The 27,208-nt window shown below is 54.6% G+C and overlaps 1 protein-coding gene across 2 annotated transcripts in view; it reads right to left on the reverse strand.

Moving 5' to 3' along the window:
• Window positions 1–26,864, reverse strand: part of GSE1 (Gse1 coiled-coil protein) — a 257,775-nt gene extending 230,911 nt beyond the window's left edge. For both annotated transcript variants that reach the window (XM_087940751.1, XM_087940750.1), the window contains exon 1: window positions 24,540–26,864. In XM_087940751.1, the coding sequence (XP_087796877.1) occupies window positions 24,540–26,849 (2,310 nt within the window). In that variant the 5' untranslated portion in view covers window positions 26,850–26,864. The remainder of the gene's footprint in view (window positions 1–24,539) is intronic.
• Window positions 26,865–27,208: the final 344 nt, after the last annotated feature.

A 27,208-nucleotide genomic window follows, 5' to 3' on the forward strand; every position in this document is an offset into this window, starting at 1 on the left:
CTTTCTCCATCACTTCCTCCTTCCCTCTTTCTCTCTCTCCCCCCTCTCCCTCCTTCTTTCTCTTTCTCCATCACTTCTTCCCTCCCTCTCTTTCTCCATCTCTTTCTCTCTCTTCCTCCCTCCCCTCTCTCCCTCCCCTCTCTCTCTCTCTCTTTCTCCATCACTTCCTCCTTCCCTCTTTCTCTCTCCCTCCCCCTCTCCCTCCTTCTTTCTCTTTCTCCATCACTTCTTCCCTTCTCTCTTTCTCCATCTCTTTCTCCATCTCTTCCTCCCTCCCCCTCTCTTTTCTCCTTCCCTCCTCTCTCTCTTTCTCTCTCCTCCCCTCTCTCTCTGCCTCCTCCCTCTCTCCTTCTCCTGCACAAGCAGATGCCAGAGGAAACCTGACCAGGATCCAGACAGGCAAAAGGGGGTGGGGGGGCATGGGGGTGGGGGGTGGCAAGGCACACAAAACACATCCTCTCCCCCTTTGCACACCCCTTTGAAATGCAAAATGTGTTTGTCCTCCCTGGCTCAATTGAAGCCCCCGTCAGACTTCTGAGTCACATCCAGGCGCACAAAGGCGAAGGAGGTGGGCCAACACACTCCAACCTGTCCCGCCCCCCGCCCCCGCCCCCGCTGGCCCACACATTGTCCTACGCCCGAACAAAATGCGTTTATTAATCTCTGTCCCAACTGCAGCCGCCCCTCCCACCCCCCGTGCAAACACCCAGGCGCGATGGGAGACTCTCTCCTCCTCCTTCCCTCCCAGGGTGCCTGGGTGCGAGTGTGTGCGTTGTGTGTCTGTGTGTCTGTGCGCACGCACACACACACACGCAGAGGCATTAATTGTCTCTCCAGCCTCCAAGGACAGCCGGGGGTTGAGTCACGGAGCAGATGCTGAACACGGGAGTTCAAGAGAGACGGCAAGGAGGGCAGCGCGGCAAGGAGGCTGGATTCTCCGCAGGTCAAGATGGCTGCTAAGTCAATAGCCGGGTGCTGTTTACCGAGCGGGGGGTTACGGAGCAGCTGTTCCTCCCATCTCTCGACATCTTTCACACACACAGAGGGGGGGGGTGGGGGGTGGAAAAGACAGCAAAAAAAAAAAAAAAAATAGGGATTAGGGAGCGTCTGCAAAGATTGGCCGCCAGCCGAGGATAAAAAAAAATAAAAGCGAGGAGGAGGAGGACGTGTATTAGTCATGCAGGATTTGCAGCTGTAGAGGGAAGTCGATCTTGTGGGGAGGGGGGGGAGACTGGCCTGGTCAGAAAGGGGAGGGGGGAGGCACAGGGCAGGGAGGTAGCCAGGATTCGGGGCTTGCAAAGGGCAAGAAGGAGGGACCCCGGAGGTCTTCTAGTCCAACCCACTGCTCAGGCAAGAGAACCTGTCCTATACGCCACGTCGGTCCAATCTCTTCTTAAAAGCCTCCAGTGATGGAGCTCCGGTGGCCAGCTGTTCCGCTGGTTAACTGCTCTCACTGTTAGGACGTTTCTCCTTGGAACGGTCGCTCAATGAGCCATTGTAAGCTGGGGACTGCCTGTGCTGGGCCTTGTGGCCCTTAACTGCGTGCGGTCAGGTGACTCGGTGTTTCTGCCAACCTGGCTGCCCTTCTTTTTAAGCCAGGATTTGCTGAACCAACCAACCAACCACCCCTGCCTGGCTCACCTCTTGTGCCAAGCCCAGAATGGTGGTTTGCCAAGCTCCAAAGCCCTTTCAACTCAAACCAAACCGCCACCCAGTCGTGGCTTGGCGTCCCCTGCATTCCTGGGAGCCCTGCTCCTTTCCTGCCGTCTCCTGTTACCAGGAAGCCGGGGAGCCCGGTGCCAAATAGCCAGCCGCCCACCGCGACATGTTGCACAGGCTGGACGGCCGAACACACAGGAGCAGCTTCCCAGCAGAACGCAGCCAAACCAGAGACGCCAACAGCCGCCGTTGTCGTCTGCGATCTGATGCGCTCTGCACTTCAGAGCCCTCCAGAAAAATATCCTGAATCCTTTCTGGGCATTCCCCGTTTTTCCTTGCCGGTGGATCTCCTGCAGAGCGCTGGGCTCTCCTCCCAGCCCCAAACCGCCACTGGCCGTGTCCTGCCTTGGGGGGTGAGGGGTGCAGTTGCTGCAGTGAATGTTTTGCACCATCTATCCAGAGCTATGAATCAGAAACCACAGGCCTTCTGGCCAAGGCCCTCCCAGCACAGAACAATGCAGGAAGCCAACGGCTCGACTTGGAACGGAGCAGGGGATGCCTCGTTGACAGCCGAAGGCGGAAGGAGGAGGAGGCCTTGGCCCAGGAGCCCAGAAGATCCCAGGCTAGAGCATCTTTCCAAACTATTTGGGTTGTCCCTCAATGAAAAAGCTGGCTGGAGAACATCTGGAAGAAGAACTTCAACACGGGAGCCTCTGCCTTGGTCTGGGGTCAAGAGGAATCCCGAGGGATCAAGTCCTGCCAGCAGAGATCTGGTTTGGGGAGCTGGCCCTGATCGGGAGAACCAACCCCAGCAGTTGCCGGATCTTCACAGCTGGCTTGGGGGGTTCCGGGAGCTGAAGTCAACCCCATTTAAAGTCGCTAAGACTGAGACACCCAGTTAGACAATCCAGTCGGGAGGGGAAACTATCGATCAATGCAAACGTGGCTGGGACCCCCTTCCGAAAGGGATCCCTCTTCTCAGATGATTTTATTCCCAGGTTCCAAAAGCGGAGCTCTTCCCGTTCAAGTCCCCCACCTGCCTCCCAAGATGGGCTCCTTCCTCCTCACTTTCTCGGCACGAGCTTTAATTGCACCGCCATTCCTGAAGACCCCGCGTCAATTCAGGAATCCATCGGCCAAGCAGAAGCCACTTGGGGGGGGGACTGCACATTCCTTAACCAGCCAATGGTTTGTTTGTCTCCAACCAGCTCTGAAGAAGAAGAGCAACTGGGAGGACTCCAAGCAAGTGTTCAAACAGCGGCTCTGGGAGACCCTCTTCCTCCCCGGACCATCTGCTTTCCCGCTGCTTTCCGCCTCCTGGTGCAGTTCGGTGAGCTTCCACCAAGTCGGCTGTCTCCGCGGGACCCCAGAGATTCTGCCCTCCCCACATGCAACCGAGGGAGGGGAGGGAGCTGGCTGGCTTTGCAACTGCTTAAGAGCATCCGAAGCAGCTCGACTGGAGGAAAAAAAACCCCATCACCTCCAGGATCGGGGACTTTTCTGGGAAAATCCACCCCCCCCAACAACAGCAAGGTGCTTCAATCCTCCTCTTGCTCTCCCAAAGTGCTTCTCTCCAGCCGAAGGAAGCCAAGTGCTCCCACGTCCTCCCAGCAGCTTGCAGTTCAAGGCAGAAGTGTCCTACACGCCAGGGAGCCAGGGCCGTTCGGCTCTTTTGAAAAAGAATCCCCAGGTCTCCTTCTGACTGTGTGGAGGAAGGAAACGCACAAAAAAGTCGAGATGGATTCTGTGCCATCAAATTAGCAACCGCACCGATTTCCCTGCAGGTGGATCGGCTAGTCTTTCAAATCTCCCAGCATGATCCATCACCCCTGTATCTGAGCCCACCCATATCTCCCCTTCCTCCTTCTTCCTTCTCCTTTTCTTCTTCCTCCTCCTCCTTTTCCTCCTTTCTCTTCCTCTTCTTCCTCCTCCTCCTCCTCCTTTCCTAACTATCTACCTACCTAGCCATCTTCCCCAGGTATTACAGACCTCAAGGGAGCTGAGGCTTTGCATTGATTGATTAAGGACCATCAAGTCAACTTTTCCTCATCCACCAGGTATAGTTAGCACTATAATCCTCCTCCCAGGCCAATAAGGGGCCCGGGGCTTTGAGGTTTCTCCGAGCCCCCCTCCCCCAGGAGAGAAGAGAGACCACCTGGAGACAGATCCCACCCTGGAATGCAAGGAAGCTCTTGGGCCAAATTCCACTCATTCGTAGCCAAGCAGATGCCTTCTCTTCTGTCAGGTTCTCATCAGATGCTTCTAAATAAATATCTTTGGCAAAAAAAAACAAAAAAAAAGGAGGTGAATCCCAATTTAAGCCTCACCCCACCAGCGAGCCCAGGATCCCCCCGCCCTCTGCCCAGCTGGGCCTGAAGAAAAGAGGGAAGGCAGAACGAGGCCCCTAACCCAGCTTAAGATCCCGTTTCTTGCAAGCAGCTGGGAAGAGGGTGGGAAGGACAAGAGGCACAATTGGGGGTGGGGGGTGGGGGGGCAGAGATGGTGTACATCATGGCTGAAACATCTGCTAATAACGTCTCTGGGGAATTATGAAAGCCCAGGGTTTTCGCCAGGGGCATCCAAAGGGGGAGCCAGCCCCCTCCCCCGGATGAGAAGTGCCAATAGGTTCTGCTGCAGTCATTTCCCCAAGGTCGCCCTAGGCTGACGGGAGGCTGACCTTCGAGCGGTGACGGGACAGGTAGGGGGTGGGGGGGGCTGACAACCTTGATGCAACAAGCAAAACAATTTGCTTAAAACTTAGAAAAATTGAGCTGAGGAAAGGGTGGGAGGAGGAGGAGGAGGAGGAGGAGGAGGAGGAGGAGGAGAGGAAGAGGAGGAGGAAGAGGAAGAAGAGAAAGAAGAGGAAGAAGAGGAGGAGCAAAAGGAGGAGGAGGAGGAGGAGGAGGAGGAAGAGGAGGAAGAGGAGGAGGAGGAAGAGGAGGAGGAGGAGCAAAAGAAGGAGGAGGAGGAGGAGGAGGAGGAGGAAGAAGAAGAAGAAGAAGAAGAAGAAGAAGAAGAAGAAGAAGAAGAAGAAGAAGAAGAAGAAGAAGAAGAAGAAGAAGAAGAAGAAGAAGAAGAAGAAGAAGAAGAAGACCACCACAATTAGCACCCCCTAGTATGGGCTGCTATGCCTCTGTAGCATGTTGGCGCCCCCTAGTGCTGGGTGGGAGTCACTACGCCAACCGCTTTGCAACCGATGAAGCCCAGGAGAACCAGTTCAAAGGCAAGAAGAGTCTTCGGGTTGCATTAAGCCCCGGTTCAACCAATCGGCCCCGATTTGCCCAAGGGAGGGTTGGGCCCAGAGGATGACCAGAGCAAGGAGCTGCAGCCGCTTTCCTGTTCCAAAGCCCCTCTTCTCTGTCCCCCTGCCATGCCCTAAATGAGCCCCCCCCCTCCCCTTTTGCAGTCAGGGTGCTGCTTGTTCCCCGCCTGCAGCAAATCGCCAATGTCCGAGCGAGCGAGAGCGAGATCCGCGGAGGATGTGCGGGCTTTGGGCCAAAGGCTTTTGTTTACCTTCCTCTCTCGGGCCAGCGGTGACCCTCAGGGACAGACCTGCCAAATGTCCTTGTGGCAATAAGGGAGGCGGCAGGACCCTCAGCCTCCGGCTTTCTCCACCTGCTTGCAAAGCATTTAAGGCCTCCCAAGGTGGATGCTTCCAAAGCGAGGGGGGGGCGGCCTCTTTGACGGACAGAACATCTCCCCACCCCGAACAAACTTCCCAAGAGGGAGTCAGGCCACTTCGCCCTGACCAGCTCGAGGCAGAGAAGGGCAGCGGGAGACGTTTCCTGGCCTGAACGCAGCTCGTAATCTTGGTGGCCTTCGGACTGGCCCCGCTGGCCAGAGACTCTTGGAGAAGGGAAAATGCAGAATGCAAAAAACTTGGGAGGATGTTAAGACAGGACTGGCCCTTGTCCGTAGCAGAAGGACGACCTCGGGCTCCTGCAATGAAGGAGGAGCAACGGACGGAACCCACCTAGAAGCACGGATAAATTTCCTGCCAGTGAAAACAATTAATCAGGGGAACCGCTTCCCTCCAGAAACTGGGTTTTGTTTGTTTTTTTAACTGAAGAAGAGATCGGACAGCTGTTTGTCTGAAAGAGAATAACATCTGCTGCTTGAGTAAGGGGCTGGACTAGAAGACCTCCAAGGTCCCTTCCAACTCCGCTCCTCTGTTATTTTGATATTCACGCTTACGGCCCTTTGAGTCGGCAAATGGAATCAATCTTGTTAAATCTTATAATATCAGCAACAACAATCGACTATTATAAAGAGCAGAGTTGGTTCTTGCCTTACCACCATTCGTTTAGAGACTATTCAAAGTTTTACAAGAGCACTGGAAATAAAGTTCATTTAAAGCAGCTCCTCCCAAATATGACAGTGAAAGCATCTCCACGGTCCCTCAACAATTCATCCACTGGCTCTGTTGTTAGTTCAACTAGGGGCCACACCATGGAGGCAGGGGGCCAAACAGCCAAGGTGGCACCCATACCTGTATGCACCTGAGCCCCAAGATTGAAAAATATATATATATGCATTGTTTTATAACAGCTTGGTAAACATCTATCAAGTTTGCTAGCTGGCTCAGGCCTCCTTGTGCAAAATGGGACGTCCTTTTTTCTTTATTTGGGGATGGGGACTGAAGAAAGACAAGCCAACTCGGTTGAGATCAGGCGAAGCTTCTTGACCTCGGGTGCCATAAAAACACCAAAGCCGAGGTTTTTGGCCAAGTCTTCCCTGAGCGAAGCGGCCCAACCGAATCCAAAGGAAACGGAGACAACAGGAAACCATTGGATCGCGCTCTTTTGCTCCCCCCCCGCCCCCCCCCAGCACTAATGAAGTAGAGCTGTGAATTGCAGCAGCAGAACCAATTGAGCAGTCACAGAGATATGGGAGGCGGGGGGCACTTCATAGCCCCAGTCAGCCCCCCCAAACCAAAGAGGCCGGGGGGGACTCAGCTGGGACCCCAGGCAGCCTCCCTTTGCAGCCCCACAATGCATAATCGGCGCTGCTGACCTCCTGAGCAAGGAAGATTTAGAACTCCCTGCAGAGCGGAGGGCTCGTTTATTTAAATAATAATAATAATAATAATAGTAATAAAAGGAATTAAAAGTATGCAAGAAGAGAAATCCTCTGGGGAGAGGAAGGCGGGCGGGCGGGGGGGGGTCTCGGGTTTACCCAACGATCTGCATCTGCAGCTCCCACCCATGGACACCACTGAGACCCTCCCTCAAAATACGACAGCGACAGCAGGAGTTTCTGCAGCTCAGAAGTTTGTAGCAGGGGGGAGGTTTACACACACACACACACACACACACACACACACACACACACACATTAGGACTAGGAAGAAGAAGGGGGAGGAAGGAAGAATAATAGAGCCCAACCCTTCTCCCACTCTTGATGGAAAAAAAGCGTTGCTTTCCTTTTTTTTTTTCCCCTTGACCTGTGACTCCAGGAATCTTCCAGATAAATCATTTCGGGAACTTTAGACAACGAGGCTGCGGACTCTCCCGGGCAGGACAAGAGAGGGAGGGGGGGGATTGAGGAGGGGGGGTGGGCCTGTGGGGAGCCCAAGAGAAAGGAATTTGGTGGAAATCAGAGGCAGCTGCTCTTCGGTTGGAGGGGGGACCGGGCGCTCCTGGGGGAAAGACTGCAAGCACTCCCACCCTGGCCCAGCTCGGGGGCTCCGCGCAGCCACAACAAAGGGAGGGGAAGGCAAACACCAGAGATCGTCGCCCTCCCCCCCCCCTCTCTCTCTTTCTCCAGGCTTCTCCCACCCTCCCTTCCCAAGGCTTCCTTGGCCCCCCTTGCAAGGAGGGTGAGGGGAGGAGGCAGACCTCTCACGCCTGCCCTGCAGCAGACGAGGCCAGCGGGGAGCACAAGGCCAGCCCTGCGTGGAATAAACCTGCAGTTTCTCCACCTCGGAGGTTTGCGCAGGCATGGACGTCAACTGCCAGAATTCAGCACGCTGCTTGGAGGGGATTCTGGGAGCTGAAGTCGTCACAGGGGTAGTCCTCGACTTGCAACCCTTATGGAGGCTCAACATTTCCATTGCGGAGCGAGGCAAGGCGGCGGTTTTGCTCCGCAACAGGAATTCTGGGCTGAACCGTGAGTTTTTGGGCCCATTTTATACCGCAGCCGTTCAGTGAATCCCTGCCGTTGTTAAGTGAGGAATGCAGTTGCTAAGTGGGTTTTTTTGCTTGTCAGGAGGGGGGGGGTCTCACGTGACCCTGAGACACTGCAACTGTCATAAACAGGAGTCAGCTGCCAAGTCACACGGCCGTGAGGATGTTGCAATAGCCATAAGTGGGAAGAACGATCCTAAGTCACTTTTTTCAATTGATCAGCTGGAAGGGACCTTGGAGGTCTTCTAGTCCAACCCCAACCCCGCTCAGGCAGGAGCCCCTGTGCTATTTCAGACAAGCGTCTGCCCGGTCTCTTCTGCAAAGCCCCCGGGGCTGGAGCAACCACAACTTCTGCAGGCAAGTCGTTCCCACCGATTAATGACCTTCCCTCTCGGGAAGTTTCTCCCTAAGGCCAGGTTGCTTCCCCCTCCTTACATCCGTGGTTTGCAGCCGTAGCTTCATGCGTTGTAACTTCGAACGGTCATGAAACAGAACTGCTGCAAGTCGAGGACTACCTGCGACCTCGGCAGCCCTGCCAAGCGGGAAACAGAGCGATTTAGGGCGGAAGGAAGACTGCAGGATGCAACCCAGATCCATCTTGTGGTGGAGCAGAGTTGCGGTAGAGTGGGAAGCTCCAGTCAAACCACCCACAGCTTCACCCTCCGCGTGCACGCACACCCTCCCAGCCTCTTGGAGCTGTGCCGCCCGTCTCTCTCCCCCACCCGCCCGCCCCCTCCAGCGGCATTCCTGCAAGGTAACGCAGAGTCAGGCGCAAGGAGACAGTGAGAGCACTATCCGGCTTTCCTCGCACCAGATGTTTGCATAAATAAGGCAGCTGCCCTCTAAGCTAACAAGGTCAGTCTCTGGCTCCAGCAAGCCGAGCAAACAGGCTGGGTCTTGGCAGCCGCACGGCTCTGGCTTGGCACAAGCTGCGCGTCGGCTTCCTGAATTCTTCAAGCATCGAGAGAGAGAGAGAGAGAGAGAGAGAGAGAGAGAGAGAGAGAGAGAGAGAGAGAGAGAGAGAGAGAGAGAGAAAGAAAGAAAGAAAGAAAGAAAGAAAGAAAGAAAGAAAGAAAGAAAGAAAAGTGGCCAGAGAGGAGGAAGAAAAAGCGGTGAAAAATAAGCATCTTAGCAAAAGCCCAGGCTCCCTGGCACCATCGCTTGCTTACACACACAACACACACACACACACACACACACACACACACACAGAGTCTCAAAATAAGGGGCTTCCTTCAAACAGCACCAAGGGGGCTGCCAGGGTCCCAGGGTGGAGGGGAGGCAGAGGCAAGGGTTGGGCACCATTGCCAGTGCTGCCCCTGGCACCGTAGGGCAGAGAAGAAAAGGGGCCAAGATCTCCCTGGGTAGGAAAAACGCCGGTTGGTTTGCAGGATGCTGTGGTTTCAAAGTGAGGGAACTCGATCCTGTCCCTCTTCCGTCCAGGGCAAAACAAAGGCAGCTTCAGCGCGGAGCCAGGGTTAGCTTGAACTCAGTTTGTTGAACAAGCCATGTTCGGTCACACATCATGCTATGTTTTATAGGCTACAACAAGCAGGGATTCGCCTATCACGCATAGCCAAACAAGCTCTAAGCACAGGGTTTTTTCTCAAACTGGGCACCCTTTCATATTTTGGGGAGTTAAATTTATTTTATTTTATTTTACAACAAATCGATCTTTCAGTTATACAGTGTGTCGACTGGGTATTGTGCAAATATTGTGCCAATATTTATATTTAGTATACATTTCTTACTACAATTACATTCATATTAAAAAACTACTCAACCTTAAATATCTTATCATTATACCCATATTCATTTCACTACTTACTTTATTTTCCAAACTTTTATAAAATAATTCCCATATCCTATAATATTCCGCTTCTTCTTGTTCTTTAATTGCCAATGCTAATCTATTTATTTCTGCACATTCCAATATTTTCACCTCTCCCTCTATCAGAATCTTCGCATTTTTCCAATTTTGAGCAAATACAATTCTAGCTGCTGTTAATATGTGTATAATTAAATATATTTTTTCTTTACTCTGACTTGGCTGGGCAATTCTGGGAGTTGGAGTCCACCCATCTGAAAGGATGCCCAGTTTGAGAAAGACCGCTTTATCGTAGGCATACAAATAATTTCCCAAATGCCAGCCACTAAGCAGCAACCGAACCCCCACAGGCCAAAGGGAAATAACCCTGGAACCGGTGTCCAAATTCAGCCTTTGGACAAAGTACTGTAATTTCGGAAGAGAGGCTGGCTTGGAGGAGCGGGGGAACCAAATCAGAGCCCCAAACTTCTCATCCCAGGATCCTCAGACAAACTGGGTTTCCTTTCCTTTAGTTAAACCGTGTCCTGCAAAGTTCTGCTCCAATACAAGACACTCTCATCTGGGCCAAGCCATCTTGGCTACTGCTGCAAATACAAAAAAACCCACCCTTTTCAAAGTTGGATGTAAGACCCACTTAAAAATGGGGTGGGACACGAAGAAGAGGGGGGTCAACCAACCCTATGGTTGAGCAGGGGGCTGGACTAGATGACCTACAAGGTCCCTCCCACCTCTGTTATTCCACTCGATTCTCCAAAGCAGCAGAGGGCAGGACAAGAAACCAAGGATGGTCTTGAAATAATTGAAATGGAACGAGAGGATGTTTAGATTGAGATTAATATTAGAGATCAGGATTAATTTGTTCGTTCTTCTTTTCTGTAACAGTTGTTAAAGGTAATAATAGAATTAAGTAAAAAGTGGATAAGATAGGAAGTTGAATGTAACAAATGAATATATAACGATTGTCATATTTGCATGTAAAAGTGACGACCCGGAAATATGTTCTCCACTGAAAAGAGCCTTTTAGCGTTTGCAATGTGAAAAATTGAATAAAACTTGTTTAAAAGAAAAAGAAGAAGGAACCAAGGACGGAAACTAATCAAGGACACATCCAACCTAGAAGCAGAAGTTTCCTAAAAATGAGGAAAAGAATCGACCGGTGGAGCGGCTTGCCTCCAGAAGGCGTGGGCGCTTCTTCACTGGAGCGTTTGAAGAAGAACATAGAACACAGAGTGACGGAGTTGGAAGGGACCTTGGAGGTCATCTAGTCCAGCCCCCTGCTCGAGCGGGAGAGTCTATTCCAAATAGACCATTTCTCTGAAATAACGTAGGCAGGGTTTCCCGCTTGAGTAGAGGGCTGGACTAGAAGACCTCCAAGGCCCCTTCCAACTCTGTTGTTCCGTTAACATTTCCGGCCGAAGCAGCGTGCGTTTGCGCAGGTTCCTATCTTTGCAACCGAAGAGGAAGATGACGGGTTGGGTCCAAGAAGCATCAGCCGAGCAGAGTCCTTCCACCCCCCCCACCCCCACCCTCAAAGGGTCCCAGTTAGGTCAGGAAGGGCGGCAGGAACTCTGCAGGCGGTTATAGGACCAAAAGGGGGGAGGGAGGCCTGCCTGACAGTCCGGATCCGCCCCTCCCCCCACCCCCTTCTCCGCTGAGCTCCGGCCAAGGAAGCCAGCTCAGCTCAAGTCTGCTTTATGGGCCACTAAAAAGCCGGGGGGGGGGGGCGGAGGAGGAAGGGAGGGGGTTGTGTCTGCTGTTATCACCGCATAATTTCCCAGCATTTCACCTCTACCAGCAGCCTCCCAATCACCAGCCGCCCCATCTCGGCGCCTGCAACCCTCTTTGTTTTAAATATTATAAAGCAAGCCAGATGCTGCCTCTAATCCCCCAGCTGGTGGGGATTTGCAAACACGTTGGAAAAGGGCCAGCCTGTTTCTGAGCCAGGCTCACCGCCGCTACTGCACCTCGCCTCCCTGCCTGCCCGCCTCTCCTCCCTCCCTCCCTCCCTCTCCCTCCTTCCTTCCTTCATCTTGTCTCTCCTTCCCTCCTTCCCTTTTCTTCCTTCCTACTCTCCCTCCCTCCCTCTCTCTCCTTCCTTCCTTCATCTCTGTCTCTCCTTCCTTCCTTCCTTTCCTTCCTTCCCACTCTCCCTTCCCTCCCTCTCTTTCCTTCCTTCACCTTGTCTCTCCTTCCTTCACCTTGTCTCTCCTTCCTTCCTTCCCTTTTCTTCCTTCCCACTCTCCCTTCCCTCCTCTCTTTCCTTCCTTCACCTTGTCTCTCTTCCTTCCTTCACCTTGTCTCTCCTTCCTTCCTTCCCTTTTCTTCCTTCCCACTCTTCCTCCCTCCCTCTCTTTCCTTCCTTCTTGTCTCTCCTTCCCTCCCTCCTTCTTTCTTTCCCTTTTCTTCCTTCCTACTCTCCCTCCCTCCCTCTCTCCTTCCTTCCTTCATCTTGTCTCTCCTTCCTTCCTTCCTTTCCTCCCCCTCCCTCCCTCCCTCCCTCCCTCTCCTTCCTTCCTTCCTCGTCTGCTGCTGCTGCTGGTCTCTATATTAAGAGCAAGAAAAGGGTCCCTCCAGGCCCCCAGGGACACAGGCTGGGGAGGGGGGCTCTGGGGTCCCCAGGAGAATGTCATCCCAGGGGAGAAGCCGGGGTTTAGCAGCAAAGGGTCAATCTCTCTCGAGGCTCCAAGACACTCAACGTCAACTGAAGGTGGGTGGACTTCAACTCCCAGAATTCCCCCGCTTGCTAGGAATTGGAAGCTCACCCATTGAGAAGCTCCGCTCTCACCTCTTTCCGGGGTGGGATTCTACCGGTTTGGACCAGTTCGAATGAACCGGAGGTTAAAGTTACAGCCGGTTTGCCGAACCGGTATTTCAACTGACCGGCTGGCCACTCCCCTCTCAGGAGTCTCCATGTGGCCCCCTTTTCAATGGAGGTAAGTGCAGGGTCCCCATGGAGGCTCTGGGAGAGGGGAAATGGGCTGTTTCCGGCTTCCGGGGGGGCTCCAGAGCCCTGGGGAGGCAGTTTTTGCCCTCCCAGAGGCCCGGGGGGAGGCCTCTGGACCCTTGGGAGGGGGAAAAATGGTCTCCCCCGGGCTCCGGAAGCCCACTGGAAGCCGGAAACAGGAAGCTCCAGGAGGCCATGCCCACCAAGGGGTTTTAAAGTTGCAAGTTACAGCCTCAGCCCGGATTGGATAAAAGGCTGATCTGGATCGTCCAGGCTAAGAAGCTCCCATCGGCTCAATCCCGGGCGACATCTGGAGGGTGGAACAGATGTTGGACGTGGGCGAGGAAGAGGGCAGAGATCTGAGCTGCTCCAGAGGGGCCTGGTGAAATGAGGGGCCGGTGAGAAATTAGGGGGGCAGTGGTGGGGTTCCATTTTTTTTACTACCGGTTCTATGGGCGTGGATTGGTAGGCATGGCGGAAAGGATATACTGCAAGATCCCCTCCTTCCCTCCCCCCCACTAACCTGCTTTCCAGCTCTGTTCTCCTGTGCAGGGCAACCAAAGGAGACCCAGCTGATCAGCTGGGACTCAATGGGAGGCAGAATAGGTGGGGTTGGCGGGGCCAGTCAGAGGTGGGATTTTCCGATTCTCCGAACTACTCAAAATTTCTGCTACCGGTTCTCTAGAACCGGTCCGAACCAGCTGAATACCAGAACCAGTGGCATCCCTGACCTGGGGTCAAGGCTTGGCCTCCCTCCTAGATGCTCCCACCAGGTGGGCCAAAGCAAGGGAAGAAAACCTCGCCTGAACTTCACCACCCGAGACAAGTTGATGTGTGACTCATGCCAGTCCTTGGGTGACTTCGAGCAGATGCCTCCTTTGCGATAACCCATAATAAGGGGCTGGCTTTGGTTTTCCCTTGTGTGAACCTCATTGCCTGGTGTTTCTTCATCACGTTGGGACGAAACAAGCACAGACTCCACTGAGTCACCCTCTCGTTGTGGCTTTGGGGGGGAAATGGCCACATAGACGGCATTCCTTCTGCAAAGTGACTTCATCGGGGGCCGGAGAGAATACGGAACAAAGAATAACGGAGTTGGAAGGGACCTTGGAAGGCCTTCTAGTCCAGCCCTCTGCTCAAACAGGAGACTATACCAGGGACCTCCAACCTTGGCAACTTTTAAGACTTCAACTCCCAGAACTCCCCCCCAGCCCGGCTTCCCCCGTTTGCTTGACAGAAGCTGGCTGGGAGGGGGCCCCTCCTCCAGGACGCCGCAACTGTTCCAGAGACATCAAGGTGTGTTCAAACAACCTTCCCCCCCCCCAACCCTTTTGCATTGTTTATTCAGCTGGCTGCATTTAAGCCATGGTTGATAGAAGCATGGCTTGCTGGCGGAAAAAAAACAACCCTCCGGGGCATGGGTCTGCAACTTTGGCCACTTTAAGGCTTGTGGACTTCAGCTCCCAGAATTCCTCAGTCAGCTGGGTACCCACAACCTGCTTAAGTAAATCACACTTTCACAAATTGCAGGGGCCGAGCTGGCAAAGCCACTCAAGGAACCGCAGGAAAAGCTGCACGAAAAGGTCGACAACTAACCGCAACCGAATGCATCATTTGAGCTTCACAAGCTCTGCAGCCGAACGGCAGATCCTCCACGGAACTCAGTTTCGAGGTTCAGGTGCCATCAAGCCCTCATCTAACACCCCCCCCCAAAACTGGCCCATTGCTTTTCCCACCAGGCAGCCCCGATCCGGCACCTTCCATCACCTGTCAGCTGCTCAGCGGGAATTTCAGGTGGAGCCAAGGTGCAACTTTCCAAGAGTCGCCCCCAAAATAAGAATTCTGTGGTTGAGGGAGACTTTCTATCCCAGGAGCCTGAGCTTCTCCAAGGAAGCAAGACTGTGCCCCCACCTCCCCCAGCCTCAGGGCAGGCCCCCAAGAGGGTGGGGGGATTCTCAGGGAGTCTGGGAGCCCCCAGGCCCCGATTCCAACCCAGGGAGGGGCTTTTCCAAAAGGCAATTGGCCTTTGTTTTTCTTCGAAGACTCTTCATCCAAGAACTGAAAGCAAACACACACACAAACACACACACCCAAAAAAAGGAGGGGGAAGGGAAACAGGGGGTTGGACTAGAAGACCTTCAATTGTCCCCTTCCCAACCCCATTGTTCTATGTTCTGTGAAAGGAAAAGAAGAGGCTTTGCCCGGAAAGAGCCAAACATTGAAACACGGGGAGTGAAGAAGGGAAGAACCACGGGAAAGAGAGGGGGAGGAGCGTGTGTGTGTGTGTGTGTGTGTGTGTGTTTAACACAGGGGAGGGGGAGAAAGAGAGAGAGAGAGGTGGTTTGTTGATGACCCAAGTCCTTTTGGCAGGCAGGCCTGCCCCGGGAACACTGGCCACTGGCCCAGTTCAGCGCTGAACTTAAACAAACTCCTGTTGCAGCCATCTGCTTGATTTTAAAATAAGTCAAACAATCTGTTGAGCTGTGGGTAATCAAGTTTCCATCTGCGCGGACGCCTGCTCGCCTGCCTGGAGCCTCCGGTGCCTCTCACAGCCAAACGGCCCAGAAGCCCATGTGGCTGTCCTCCTTCCTCCAGCAAGGAGGAGGAACCGGAGCTGGCCACCTCTGGGGGGCCACCCCTTTCGTACCCACGGTCCAAGACTCAGCCCTTTGTAGACATATCCACTGGAGACAGGGGGGCTAAAGGGAAGGGAGAGAGGGGAAAGGGGTCTCTTGGCCCAGCAGGGGGGACAGGGGGATTCAGCCCCATCTGGCCCTGGGTGCAACAGAGCAGGGGTCAGGGCGGATCCAAGGCCAAATTAGGTCCATCGCTAGGTCCACCAAAGGGTGGTTCTTCACATCTCGTCAGGCTCCGGAGCAGGGTTGTTCAAGCTCCACAACTTTACGATGGGTGGAGTTGAAGTCCACCCATCGTAAAGTTGTCAAGTCTGAACAACACCAGCTCCAGAGGTGGTAATTCAGCAGGTTCTGACTGGTTCTGGAGAACTGGTAGTGGAAATTTTGAGTGGTTCAGAGAACCGGCCAATCCCACCTCTGACTGGCCCCACCAACCCCATCTCTTCTCCGCTTCCCATCGAGTCCCAGCTGATCGGCTGGGTCTTCTTTGTTGCCCTGCACAGGAGAACGGAGCTGGAAAGCAGGTTAGTGGGGTGGGGAGGGAAGGGGGATTTTGCAGTTAACCTTCCCCTGCCACGCCCACCAAGCCACACCCACAGAACCGGTAGTAAAACCTGTTTGCATCCCACCACTGACCAGCTCCATCTGAGATGAAGTTCAGCCAAAATCTTTGGCTAGACGCCAGCAAGTGCTCCGTCACTGGAGTCAAAGGCCAATAAGTGACAGGTAAAAGGAACTCAAAGGGAAAACAGCAAGAAGGATGAAACCAAAGTGAGGCCAAGGGCGTCTTTCTTTCTTTCTTTTTTTTTTTGTTCCATTGTTAACAACGCACCCAACGGCACCCATCTCGTCCCAAAGCAGCAGGAAAGAACGCAGAGGAAGAAAGACGATGAGCGATGTGCCTTTCGCAGTGTGTGTGTTCTTTGAAGCAGGGGTCTCCAACCTTGGCAACATTAAGTCTGGCGGACTTCAACTCCAGGAATCAATCTATCTATCTTTCCATCCTTCTATCTATCTATCTATCTATCTATCTATCTATCTATCTATCTATCTATCTATCTATCTATCCATCCTTCTATCTCTATCTATCCATCCATCTATCCATCCTTCTTTCTATCTACCTATCTATCTATCTATCTATCTATCTATCATCTATCCTTCTATCTATCCATCCATCCATCCTTCTATCTATCTATCCATCCATCCATCCATCCACCCATCCATCCATCCATCTATCTAATCTATCTTATCTTATCTTATCTTATCTTATCCATCCTATCTATCTATCTATCTATCTATCTATCTATCTATCTATCTAATCTATCTATCATCTTTCTATCATCTATTTATCTATCTACTATTCCTCCATCCTATCTATCTACCTACCAACCTACCTAGTCTATGTATCATCTACTTTTTCTGTCTGTCTGTCTGTCTGTCTATCTTTTTATCTGTCTATCTACCTACCTATCAACCAATCAATCTCTGGGAGTTGAAGTCTGCCAGGCTTAATGCTGCCAAGGTTGGAGACCCCTGCCTTGAAGGAAAAGCGAGGGTGGGGGAGGCAGGGAAGACCCACTGCAGGGGAGGGGGAAGGGCCTCTCGACAAGGAAGCCTCTTTTGGGCTCTTCCTCCTCTTTCTCCCTGGAGCGGCTGCCGTCACTCGGTCCCAGCCAGAAAAATGCTTTGGCTGTGCCTTGGTATGCGCCGGAGCCAAACAAAAAACAAAATATGGCACTGGAGGAGAAACAGAGCTTGGTCTGGCCAGGGACCCCCAGGGACGGGGGAGAAATTGCCCCGGGGGGGCTTCTCCCGAGGAAACGTGAAGGGAAGAGCCAGACGCTGTACAGGTAGAGTCCTCCTCGGCTTACAACAGCTGGGTTAGTGGCTGTTCAAAGCTTCAACTGAAAAAAGGAGCGTTTCTCACACTCACAACTGTTGAAGCATCCCCGCGTGATCAGAATTCAGGCGCCTGGCAACTGACTCATACTTATGACCGTTTGCAGTGTCCCATTTGCGTGATCTCCTTTTGCAATCTGCAAAATCAAGCCTTAATTCGCTTAACAGCCTTGTGGTCGTAAGACAGCACACACACACACACACACCCCCGAGCAAGTCATACGATCCCAGGGGCGGAGCCAAATGTGCTCAGGGGCGGAGCCGAGTGTGCTGAGAATGAACAGCACTGGGTTGTGGGGGGAGGGGTCTCCCATGCAGGGGGGGGGATTTGCAGAGGCAGAAGCCCAAAGATGCTGGCAGGAGCCTCGAAAGAGGGAGAGGGGGAGTTGAACCCTTCGACCCTCAGCCAAGCTGGAAAGAATGCATGGGGTGGGGGCGGTGCGGGGGTGGAGGGGGCAGAGGTTTGCATGCTGCCCTCCCACAAAGTAGGGCAGCCGGTCAACCAAGACCCTCAAAGCAGTAAAAAAAAGGCTAAAGGCCTTTGTGCAGCTTCTAGAGAGCAGGCCCTCTTGACCTGCTCAAGTTCAAAGGGCAAAACAAAGACAAAATCGTTTGGGGCATTTTCCACCACCCCACCCCCAACCCAACTCAAAAGGGGGAGTGGTCCTCCTCCAGGGGTGACTGAATCCCACCCCCCCAAGACGGCGCGGGATGGGAGTGACATGCCGCACATCATATTCTATTCCAATTCCCGTTGGGAATTCCAATTCCTAGAGGAAGAGGCTCCCCCGACTTCAAAAGGAGCAACACGGTGGTTTGGGGGAGCAGAGCCACAAAGGCTGGCGAACCCACCACCTGCCCCGGTGCCCCCGAAAGGCCTGTCCCCAAGCGAGGGCAGCTGCCTCCTGGCTGCAAGCGGCAGAAGGAGAGATCAACAGGAAGAGGAACAGCTGAAGTCCCCGGCGGGCGGAGGGGAGGGAAAGGGGGGAGCTTTGCATACTGAGCCTCCTGCATGCAGAAATATGCAAATAGGCACGTAGGCTGTCCTTTCAGAAAAGTTTTCCCCTTTTTTTTTCTGTTTCTTCTGGACAGCACAGCTGTTGATGGAGGAGGGATGGAGGGACAGCAAGGGGAGGAAGGGAAGGAGAGAGGAGAGAGAGAGGAGAGAAAGAGAAGAGCAAAGGAGGAGAGAAAGAGGAGAGAGGAGGGAGAGAGAGGAGAGAGGAAGAGTGGGGGAGGAAGAGAGAGAGAAGAGAGAGGAGGAAAGAGAGGAAGAGGAGAGAGGGAGGAGAAAGAGAAAAGGAGAGGGGGAAGAGAGAGGGGAGGAAAGAGAGAAAGAGGCAAGAGAAAGAGGAGAGAAGGAGGAGAGAGAGAGAGAGGAAGAGAAAGAGGAGAGAGAGAAAGAGAGAGGAAAGAGAGAGAGGAGAGAAAGAGAGAGAAGAAGAGAGAGGAGGAAAGAGAAATGAGAGGGGAGGAAAGACAGAAAGAGGAGAGAAAGAAGAGAGAGGGAAGGAAAGAGAGAAAGGTGAGAGAAACTGGAGAGAGGGAGGAGAAAGAGAGAGGAAGAGAGAGGAGGAAAGAGAGAAAGAGGGAGGAGGAAGAGGAGAGAGAGAGAGGAGAGAAAGAGAGAGAAGAAGAAAGACAGAAAGAGGAGAGAGAAAGAGGAGAGGGGGAAGAGAAAGGGAAAGAGGGGAGGAAAGAGAGAAAGAGGAGAGAGAGAGAGAGAGAGAGAGAGAGATGGACTGCAGCCAGCGGAGAGGGACATCTTTGCCCCTCAACAGCCAGGCGAGTTTCGGAAACAAGGTCCATGGGAGCCGTTGAATTCATGTGGTTCCCAGCTGGTGAAAACCCAGAAGGTTCTAAGCGGCTGGCAGAACGAGAGGAGCCTTAAACGCAAAAGACGTTCCCAAGCGAAGAAAGTTTCGGGAAAAGTTCTGGATCCTCCTGACCCCAACGCAAAGGAAGCGGTTTTCCGGAAGCTGGATCCCGCCAGGCTCAACGCCTGGGTCCTTCTGGAAGATTTGCATCAGGCTGGGTGCAATTTTAAGGGTGAGACGTTGGTGCTGCCTTCATCTGAAGACAGGACAAGAAGAAGCAACGGATGGGAACTAATCGAGGAGAGAAGGAACTAGAAAGTTCCTGACAGCTAGAACAACTAAACCAGTGGAACCATTTCCCTCCAGAAGTTATGGGTGCTCCACCACTGGAGGTTTTCAAGAAGAGACTGGACAGCCAGGTGTCTGGGATGGCATCAAATGAAACAAACAAAAGGTTTCAAAGTTATGATATTTACGTAGTTGTTTATCAAGCACATCTAAATTATATTAAAGCAACCAAAATATCTTTACAATCCCCAAGGCATGTCGCGAACGTTTGAGCCCCCCTAATGTTTGGAAATTGAAAGCCGAAATGTTTTGACACACCCTCACAATTGCAGGTGGCCGGACTGGATCTCCAAAGCCCCTTTCCAACTGTGATATTATTCTCTTATTTTGCTGCAGGAGCTCCGCCTCTGTCAGCTGCGAGTCCTCTCGGTTTGAGATTTTGCAGACTTCACCCCTGTCCAGCTGTTGGAGAAGGAAACCCCAAGCCCCCCCCCCTCACACACACACACACACACACATACTTTGTCCCAACCCAAACTGTCAGTCCGAAGACAACAAAGGGAGCTTGTGCAGGCCAGGGCAAACGGCTGCAGCAACTTGACCGTGAGATCAGGGGACAGGTCAATTCCTTCCTTCAAGTCTCTCCATGAATGGACAATCTGTCTTCGTTGGCTCCCACCTCTCTGCCCAGGTGCCAGGCTTCAAATGCACCCAAGGGCCACCTTCACTTGTGACAGCCAAGAAGCTCTCTAGGAAAATCAAACCCACCAACTGTCACTATCCATCCAGAAGCGAAGCCCTGAAGCCTCTGGAATAACAACATAAAATGTTTTCCAAAAGGCAGCGATGACGCTCCAACAGAAAAGATCATTCAGAATCAGTCCCTTGCTCTGAAGACTTCGTACTCATTCAACTCTTATTCCTTTGGCTTTTGTTATTTATTTTGCATCTCAGGAAATCTAAGCATGCTCAGGGGATGCCTGCTTTCCTAATTAAAGGCAAAAGGAACAGGATAATGGTAAATTAACCAGCTCAATCTGTACACTTCCTTTTTGCATAAACAACAGTCTCGACAACGGAGACTATTTCAACAGGTTTCTAGTTGCTTGAGCAGCGTCCAAAGGCAGAGCCAAGAGATTTAAGAGTGAGCCAAGTTGTCCCTATAAATTCCTAGAATTTTACATGCAACGGAGGAACTGAAATCTTGCACATCACACCGCCTGCAAAGATTGGCTGCACAAAATCTACTGATCACTTCTGGGCAGGCATGCAGGAAAAGGGGCGACTGCGATGAAGGGAAAAATTACTTTGGAGTAGACTTACAGGCGTGTGCAAATGATGTCCCCTCTTTTAGAATGCTTCCTGGATTCTTTTTTTTTAAAAAAACTCTATCCCTTTCAAATCCAAAGTGGCACCTGAAATCTTTCCCAGAAATGTCTTATAAATGTTGTGTCGTTCTAAATGGAAGAAGAGTAATCGTTATTTAGTTGTTTTGTCTGGCTGGATCCTTTGAGGGCAGTGTTTTTTTCAAGCTTGGCAACTTTGAAGGTGGACGGACTTCAACTCCCAGAATTCCCCAGCCAGTTTAGCTGGGGAATTCTGGGAGTTGAAGTCCACCCCTCTTAAAGGGGCCAAGTTTGAAAAAAAAAAAAAACCCACTGCTTTAAGGCTTCAAACACAGAATTATCTGTCTGTTGGGGGAGGGGAGATAGCTTCAGTCTCCTTCCCCTTCTATTTTAAGGTAGCCAATCAGCAGAATTCTCATGTTCCCAAAGCATTTTCTGGCAGACCCACAACTCCATAGTTCTGGCGTCATTGGTGTCCACCTGAGCTTGCCTCAAAGACAGTCCCCTCCCCCTTTTACATTCCACCAAGGTGGGCTGGGGAGGGGTCTTCTCCCTGGTGGTCTGCTCAGCTTCCTTCGCATCGATTTGCAAGAGTGCAGCCCTTAATGGCCTCGGTGGGTAAGTGTGCCATGCCAGCGCGAGAGCAGATGGGCTGTAGTCTGCTCCGAAATGCAGAAATTAGCTTGGCTGCCAACCAGCGGAAATGCAGCCGCACCAACAGAGACTCCACATTCTCCCCACTTCTCTCCATTTAATGACTTCAGTTTCCCACAAATTGTCCTCCTGGAGATTGGAACTCAAGAGGAAATCCCCCCCACCCCGCCTTCAGCCCCATTAGGAGGGGCTATTAGATCAAGACCTCCTTTGCAGCACGGCCCACCGAGGCCCAACAATCAAGTGATCTCTCCCTGACTCTTGATAAGTAAAAAAATACAAGTTTTGCTTGCTTTTCCTTCCTACCCTCCCTTCTCCCCTTCTCAACTAACGTCCTTCCTTTTTCTCCCTCCCTCGTCTCTTTCCTTCCTTCCTTCCTCCCTCCCTTTCCCTTCCTTCCTCTCCCTCAAACCCTCCCTTCTTTCCATTCCTCCCTCCCTCCCTTCCTTCTCCCTTCCTCCTACCTACTTATCAAAGCTCGGAAGCTGAAAATGGCAACGTGCATTTTTCTTCTAAAAATCCCAGTTCTATAGGCCTTTTCAGCCTTAGAAACCCCAAGGAAATCTCTCCTTGCAAAGGGGGACCAAGGCAGCTTTTTAAGCCAAGGCCAAACTCTGCCTTTCAGCCTCTCCACTGAACCTTTCCCACAGCTTTTGACCTGGTGCTCCTGGGCTGCCAATCACCGCAGACAGCACCTGTTATAGAGACCTACAATCAGCCAGGCAGCACAATCTGGGCTCCTAATTTTCTTTTCAATCGAGTTTCCAGCTTTTAAGAACAGGGAAGCAGAGCGGAGTGAAACCAGGTGGACTCACACCAGGTTGGACCAATCCGTGGCCTTCCGTGACCACCTCATGGCTCAACGACCGTCTGAATCCCACGCTTGGGCGCTGTGCATTATTGGAACGGCGCCTGCATAAACGGATCCGTGCTTTGAACCCTGGCTGCTCCGGAAGCCCAGGAAAAAGCTGCACTACCGAATTATCCACCCAACCAAGGAGCCAAATGGCCACCGAGCTTTCTGACCCCACGGCGTGGCTTTGGTGAGCCTCTCCCGCAAAGCTTTCCAACCTTCACGGTGCTTCGTTTGGCCCTTCAAGGGTGTCTTGCACCAACTTGGGAGCCCTTTCCCCGGGGCTCCGGTTTCCCCCAGAAGGCGAGCGTCAAGAGCTGCTCGTGGTGAATGAGGCCAGAGCCGAAGGAGCCATTTTTCACGGGCCTTTCCTGAAACAGATGCCGGCGCAGGCTGCCAAAATAAGCAGGAACTGCCGTTTGGCAGCCAGGCGATCTGTGAAAAGAGCGCAGGGCGAAGCTGGGACACACAACGCTTCGTTCCTCCCCTCCCGGAAAGTTGCAAAGCGGGGGCATCGTTTGTTGGGTAGGACAAGGCGGCCACCGGACTTCCTAGCCCAGCCCTCCTCCGTTGGGCAGGGAGCCACGGGCTTCAGGGTGCAACCGGGGCCTTTATCGGCACTTCCCACCCTCTTCCTTCTCAATGACAAACGCTGCGGGGAAACAGATGTGGACATCTCCCTGCCTGATATTCGTGCGATGACAGGCCAGGCTCTGCAAGGAGGGGGCCGGGTTCCTCTCTAGCACCACCTGTTCCCTGGCCTGGCACAGAAAACACACACACACACACACACACACACACACACACACACAGAGCCCTCTGTGAACTCATGACATTATCCAGGGAGGGAAAGGAAAACCCCAAGCAAGAAAAGCAAGCAGCAGTGAGTCAGGCAGCGACCCTCACTGGGCTTCAGAAAAACCGGCTCTCTGCCTGCCATGAAAACCCACGTAGTCCTTGACTTATAACCACAACGGAGCCCCAAATTTTTGCTGCTAAGCAGGACATTCCTTAAGTGAGTTTTGCCCCCCTTTTCCGACCTTTCTTGCCACAGTTGTTGTGAACCAACGCAGTGGATAAGTTTTAGTAGCGAGGCTGTTAATTGAATGAGGCCGTTTCCCCCAATCTGGACTGCAAAGTTCTTCAAAGCAGAAGAGAAACTTCAAGGAAGCCTCTTCTTCCTCACCCTCCTACTCCAGAGGTCTCCAAACTTGGCAACTTTAAGACTTGTGGACTTCAACTCCCAGAATTCTCCAGCCAGCCATTCTAGGAGTTGATGTCCACAAGTCTCAAAGTTGCCAAGTTTGGGGACCCCTGTCCTACTCCGAGGAGCTCCGTTTCTCTCCAAGGTATTCCTGGGATGCTCTTCCTTTTATGGCTATTGTGGCTGGCCATAATTCCTTTCAACTTTGTCACCGACATAAAAGTTGCTTATCACAAAGGTCTCTAGGCAACAAATCATATTACAAGCGGAGGTGAAACTTCTTTGAGCCAATCCACATGACGGGGTGTCCTCCCTCAATCAACCTGGACCAAGGCCTTGCTGACAGACAAGCGCTTTTCATTATTATGGAAGGTGACCAGGATCAAAGGCTACAGGTGTCTCTGGGAAGAGCCTTGTGAAGAGGGGAGGCTACTACAGGGAAGGTAGCCCTGTGTGTGTGTGTGTGTGTGTGTGGTAAGCGTGTGTAAATGTGTGTGTGTGTGTGTGTTATTTTTAAAGCATTCTCTGCGGTCAACAGAGCAGCCCTCTCTAGACTACCTAAGGATGCTGCTCAGAGCAATCAGGCCAAAGAACCCTACGAAGTCTTGCTACCTTGTTTGCTCGCTTAAGAGGGCAACCAGAGTGAAACCAAGCCAGGTCCATCAAGGATTTGCCCTTTGGTGCTCCCTCACCTTCCCAGCTGAGCAAAACCATTTCCTTGCAAAGAACTGGAGGCCACCCTTAAAAGCCTTTGCCGCAAAGGACCCAAACCACAGGGAATGTCTGCGCATAATCCATCAAACCCTCGCCTGCCAACTATGACTCTTGGGGCTTTGCTGGGCAATTGCTCTGCCTTGTGCAGGACTCAAGATGGGCTGGCAAAACGGGACCTGCTCCCTCCAGAAATGTGGTCTGTGGAGAGTCTCCGTTCTCCAGGCCATGGTTGTCCCAAAGGTGCTTTATCCAGAAAGTCCAGCTGCCTCTTAAAAAAGCACCTTTCTGGGGGACTCCAGAAATGATGTGCAGCACAGAGCTAAAAAGCAAAAGGGTTTTTTTTTCTCCAAATGATTAGGATGCAAAACGAGAGCAGCACCCGTGCTTCAAAACAATGGCTTCGTGCAATAACACGCCCCAGCGTTCTCACACACCTGGACAAAAAAACTCATTGCCTGAACATTGATGCTGGAGACACATCTTGGCTCAAAGGCACCTGCTGAAGAGCCACGGCCTTTCCTATGGCGGTGCCAGGCCGCCAGGCCCCACCCGAAGGCCAACCCGAAGCTTACCTTTTGGAGAGGCAGAGGTGCAGTTACGGGCAAAGCCAAAAGATCCCTGGTCACGGCCGATTTGCCTGCCAGCACCACCACGGCGCATTCTGGGCAAGCGCCGATGGTCAGCCGCTTGCCGTCATCCACCAGCAGGGTCCCTGGTCCCCGGAAGGAGCCCAGGAAGATGGGCAGCCGGGTCACCGGCACCGCTCTTAATCCAAGGTGCCGTTTCTTCTCTTGCCGGCAGAAGAAGCAAGCAAAGGTGTCCACCTTGTACTGCCGGGACCAGGCGCTGCTGGGGTGCTGGACACTGCCCTGTTCGTGCTGCAGCCACTGGGCCAGGAGGTCATGGTAGCAGAGCACACAGGTGGCCACGATCCCGGTGGCATCGGCTGGCCTGGCCCGCGGAGCCGGCGGATACACGGCCAGGAAAGGGAAAAAGGGCTCCTTTTCGCCAAAGCGGCTGGCAGGAGGGTTGACGCTGACTTGGAACTCCTTACCAGGGCCCAGCTGGGCACCACAGACGTAGCAGCTGGAGGCCAGGCCTGTCTGGGTCAAGCTTGGGGTCCTGGCCGCGGCCTCGGCCTCCCCAACAGCAGCGAAAACCTGCTGGTACCTGCCCAGGAAGCTCTGCGCGGAAGTGATGCATTGCTCGTTTCCACAGGCGCGGTAGGTGGCCCACAGGTCCTGCAGCACCAGGTAGCAGCGGGGGCAGCTGTGCACCTGGCAGCGTTGGTCGGGCCCCTTGGCACGTGGCGGGCAGGGCAGGCGGCTGAGGAAGGGGAAGTGCATGGCCGCCTTGGAGCTGCCGTTGGGGGCCTTGGCCGAGACGGGGCGCCAGTCCTGGGTGCAGTCCTCCCCGCAGAGGTAGCAGGCTTCCGGCGAGCGGGGCAGCGGCGCCCCCGGAGGCCCTTCCTCTCTGGGCAGCCCGACCCTGCGGGGCTGGGCGGCCGCCAGGGGCACCACGTAGAGCCGCTGCAGGACGGGCACGTCGGCGCCCTCGAAGCTGTGCCACTGCTGCATGAGCGAGGCGTGGCAGGCCGGGCAGACCAGGGCGCTGCCCGCGGGGCTGAGCGGGAGGGCGCCCGGCGGCGGGCTGTGCAGCCAGAGGAAGGGGAAGAAGGGCGCCCGCGAGGCTCGCTCCTGCTTCTGCACGTGGACGCGGTGCTGCGAGGCCGGAGTCAGCGGGCAGCCGCAGACGAAGCAGGCCAGGCCGGCCCCCCTCGCCGAGGCTGCCCCGGTGCTGCTGCTGCCGCCGTTGCTGGGCGCCGTCCGGGGCTCCTCGTCGCTGGTGATGTTGATCTCGCTCTCCTCCGACGAGCAGCGGTCCGACGGCGGCCGGGCCCGCTCGCCCGCCGCCCCCTCCGCTCGCCTGGCTTCCAAGCCGGCTTGCGACGCCCGCGACCGTCCCAAGCCGTCCATGGCCGCGCTCCAAAGAGGCTCCCCGCTCGGCCGGCGCCGCACCGGCCGCTGCCGCTTCCTGCGAGGCTTCGGAGCCAGTGGCAGCCCGTTCCCCGGGTGAAAGGGGATGGCCGCCCCGCCGCCTCTTCCGGGGCGGCCGCAGCTGGCTCCCTGGCGGGGCCGAGCGGACAGATGCGCGCCCGGCCTCTTCCGCTCCTCGGGGCTGGGCGGCGCGGCGGGGAAGCGCGGCTCGGTCTCCGACCAGGTCTCGGCGTCCGAGAGTGAGGAGAGCGAGGAGTCGTTGGCCGGCGCCGCTGCGGCCGCTCCTCGGGCGCCGTCGGGGCTGCTGCCGGGCCGGCGCTCGTCGTCCGTCCCCAGCGCGTAGGCGAGGTTCCACTCCTGCGGCGCCCGGCGCAGCCCGCCGCCCCCCGCCGCCGCCGCCGCCGCCGCCGCGGGTCCCTCGCACTGGTAGGGCCGCTTGAGCCAGTACATGCGCTTCTCCACCGGCGTCCGCGCCCGCTCGAAGGCGTCCCACTGCTCGGCCAGGAAGCAGCGGCAGACGGCGCAGACCAGGGCGCAGCCCTCGGCGCTCACCTCCCGCGCGCCGGGCGCCGGCTCCTGGTGCTGCAGGAAGGGGAAGAAGGGCTGGTTGCCGCGGGCCGCCCGCACTTGCAGCCGCAGCTCCTTGCCCCGGCTGATGCCGCCGCCGCAGATGAAGCAGCAGAGCGCCGCGGCGGCGGCGGCGGTGGAGGCGGAGGAGGAGGCGGAGGGGGGGCAGGAGGCGGCCGGGGACGCGGGCGCGGGCGGGCAGCAGCGGCTCCTCGCCGCCGCCGCCGAGGGCCCCGCACCCTCGTCCCCGGACGCCACCGCGGCCATGAGCCGCTGCTTGCGGGAGATCGGCGCCTCCTTCCGCGGAGAAGCGCTCATCGTGGCCGGGAGGAGCGGGGGTGGCGGCGGCGGCTGGAAGGGGCTCCCCCAGGCCGGCCGCTCATCTTGGAGGCGCCGGGCGGCCGGAGCGAGCGGGGCGGGGAGTTGGCGGCGCTTAGCGGGCTCCCGGCTGCAGCCGCCCCGCCGCCGCCGTTGCTGCTGCTGCTGCTGCTCCGCCGGCGCTGGGGAGGCTCCGGGACGGGCGCGGGCTGCTGTCCTGCTGCGGCCGGAGGCGAGGGCCCTTCGCCAGCCGCGGCCGCTCTAGCGTTCCCTTCGCCCGGCCTGAGGAGGAGCCGCCGCCGCCGCCGCCTGTGCAAAGTTTGGCTGCGAACTCGGAAGCGCCATCGCGCCGGCGGGCT

Source organism: Pseudonaja textilis, chromosome 11 (genome assembly GCF_049901715.1).
Source record: "Pseudonaja textilis isolate UNSWEBS1 chromosome 11, rPseTex1.2, whole genome shotgun sequence".
NCBI lineage: Eukaryota > Metazoa > Chordata > Lepidosauria > Squamata > Elapidae > Pseudonaja > Pseudonaja textilis.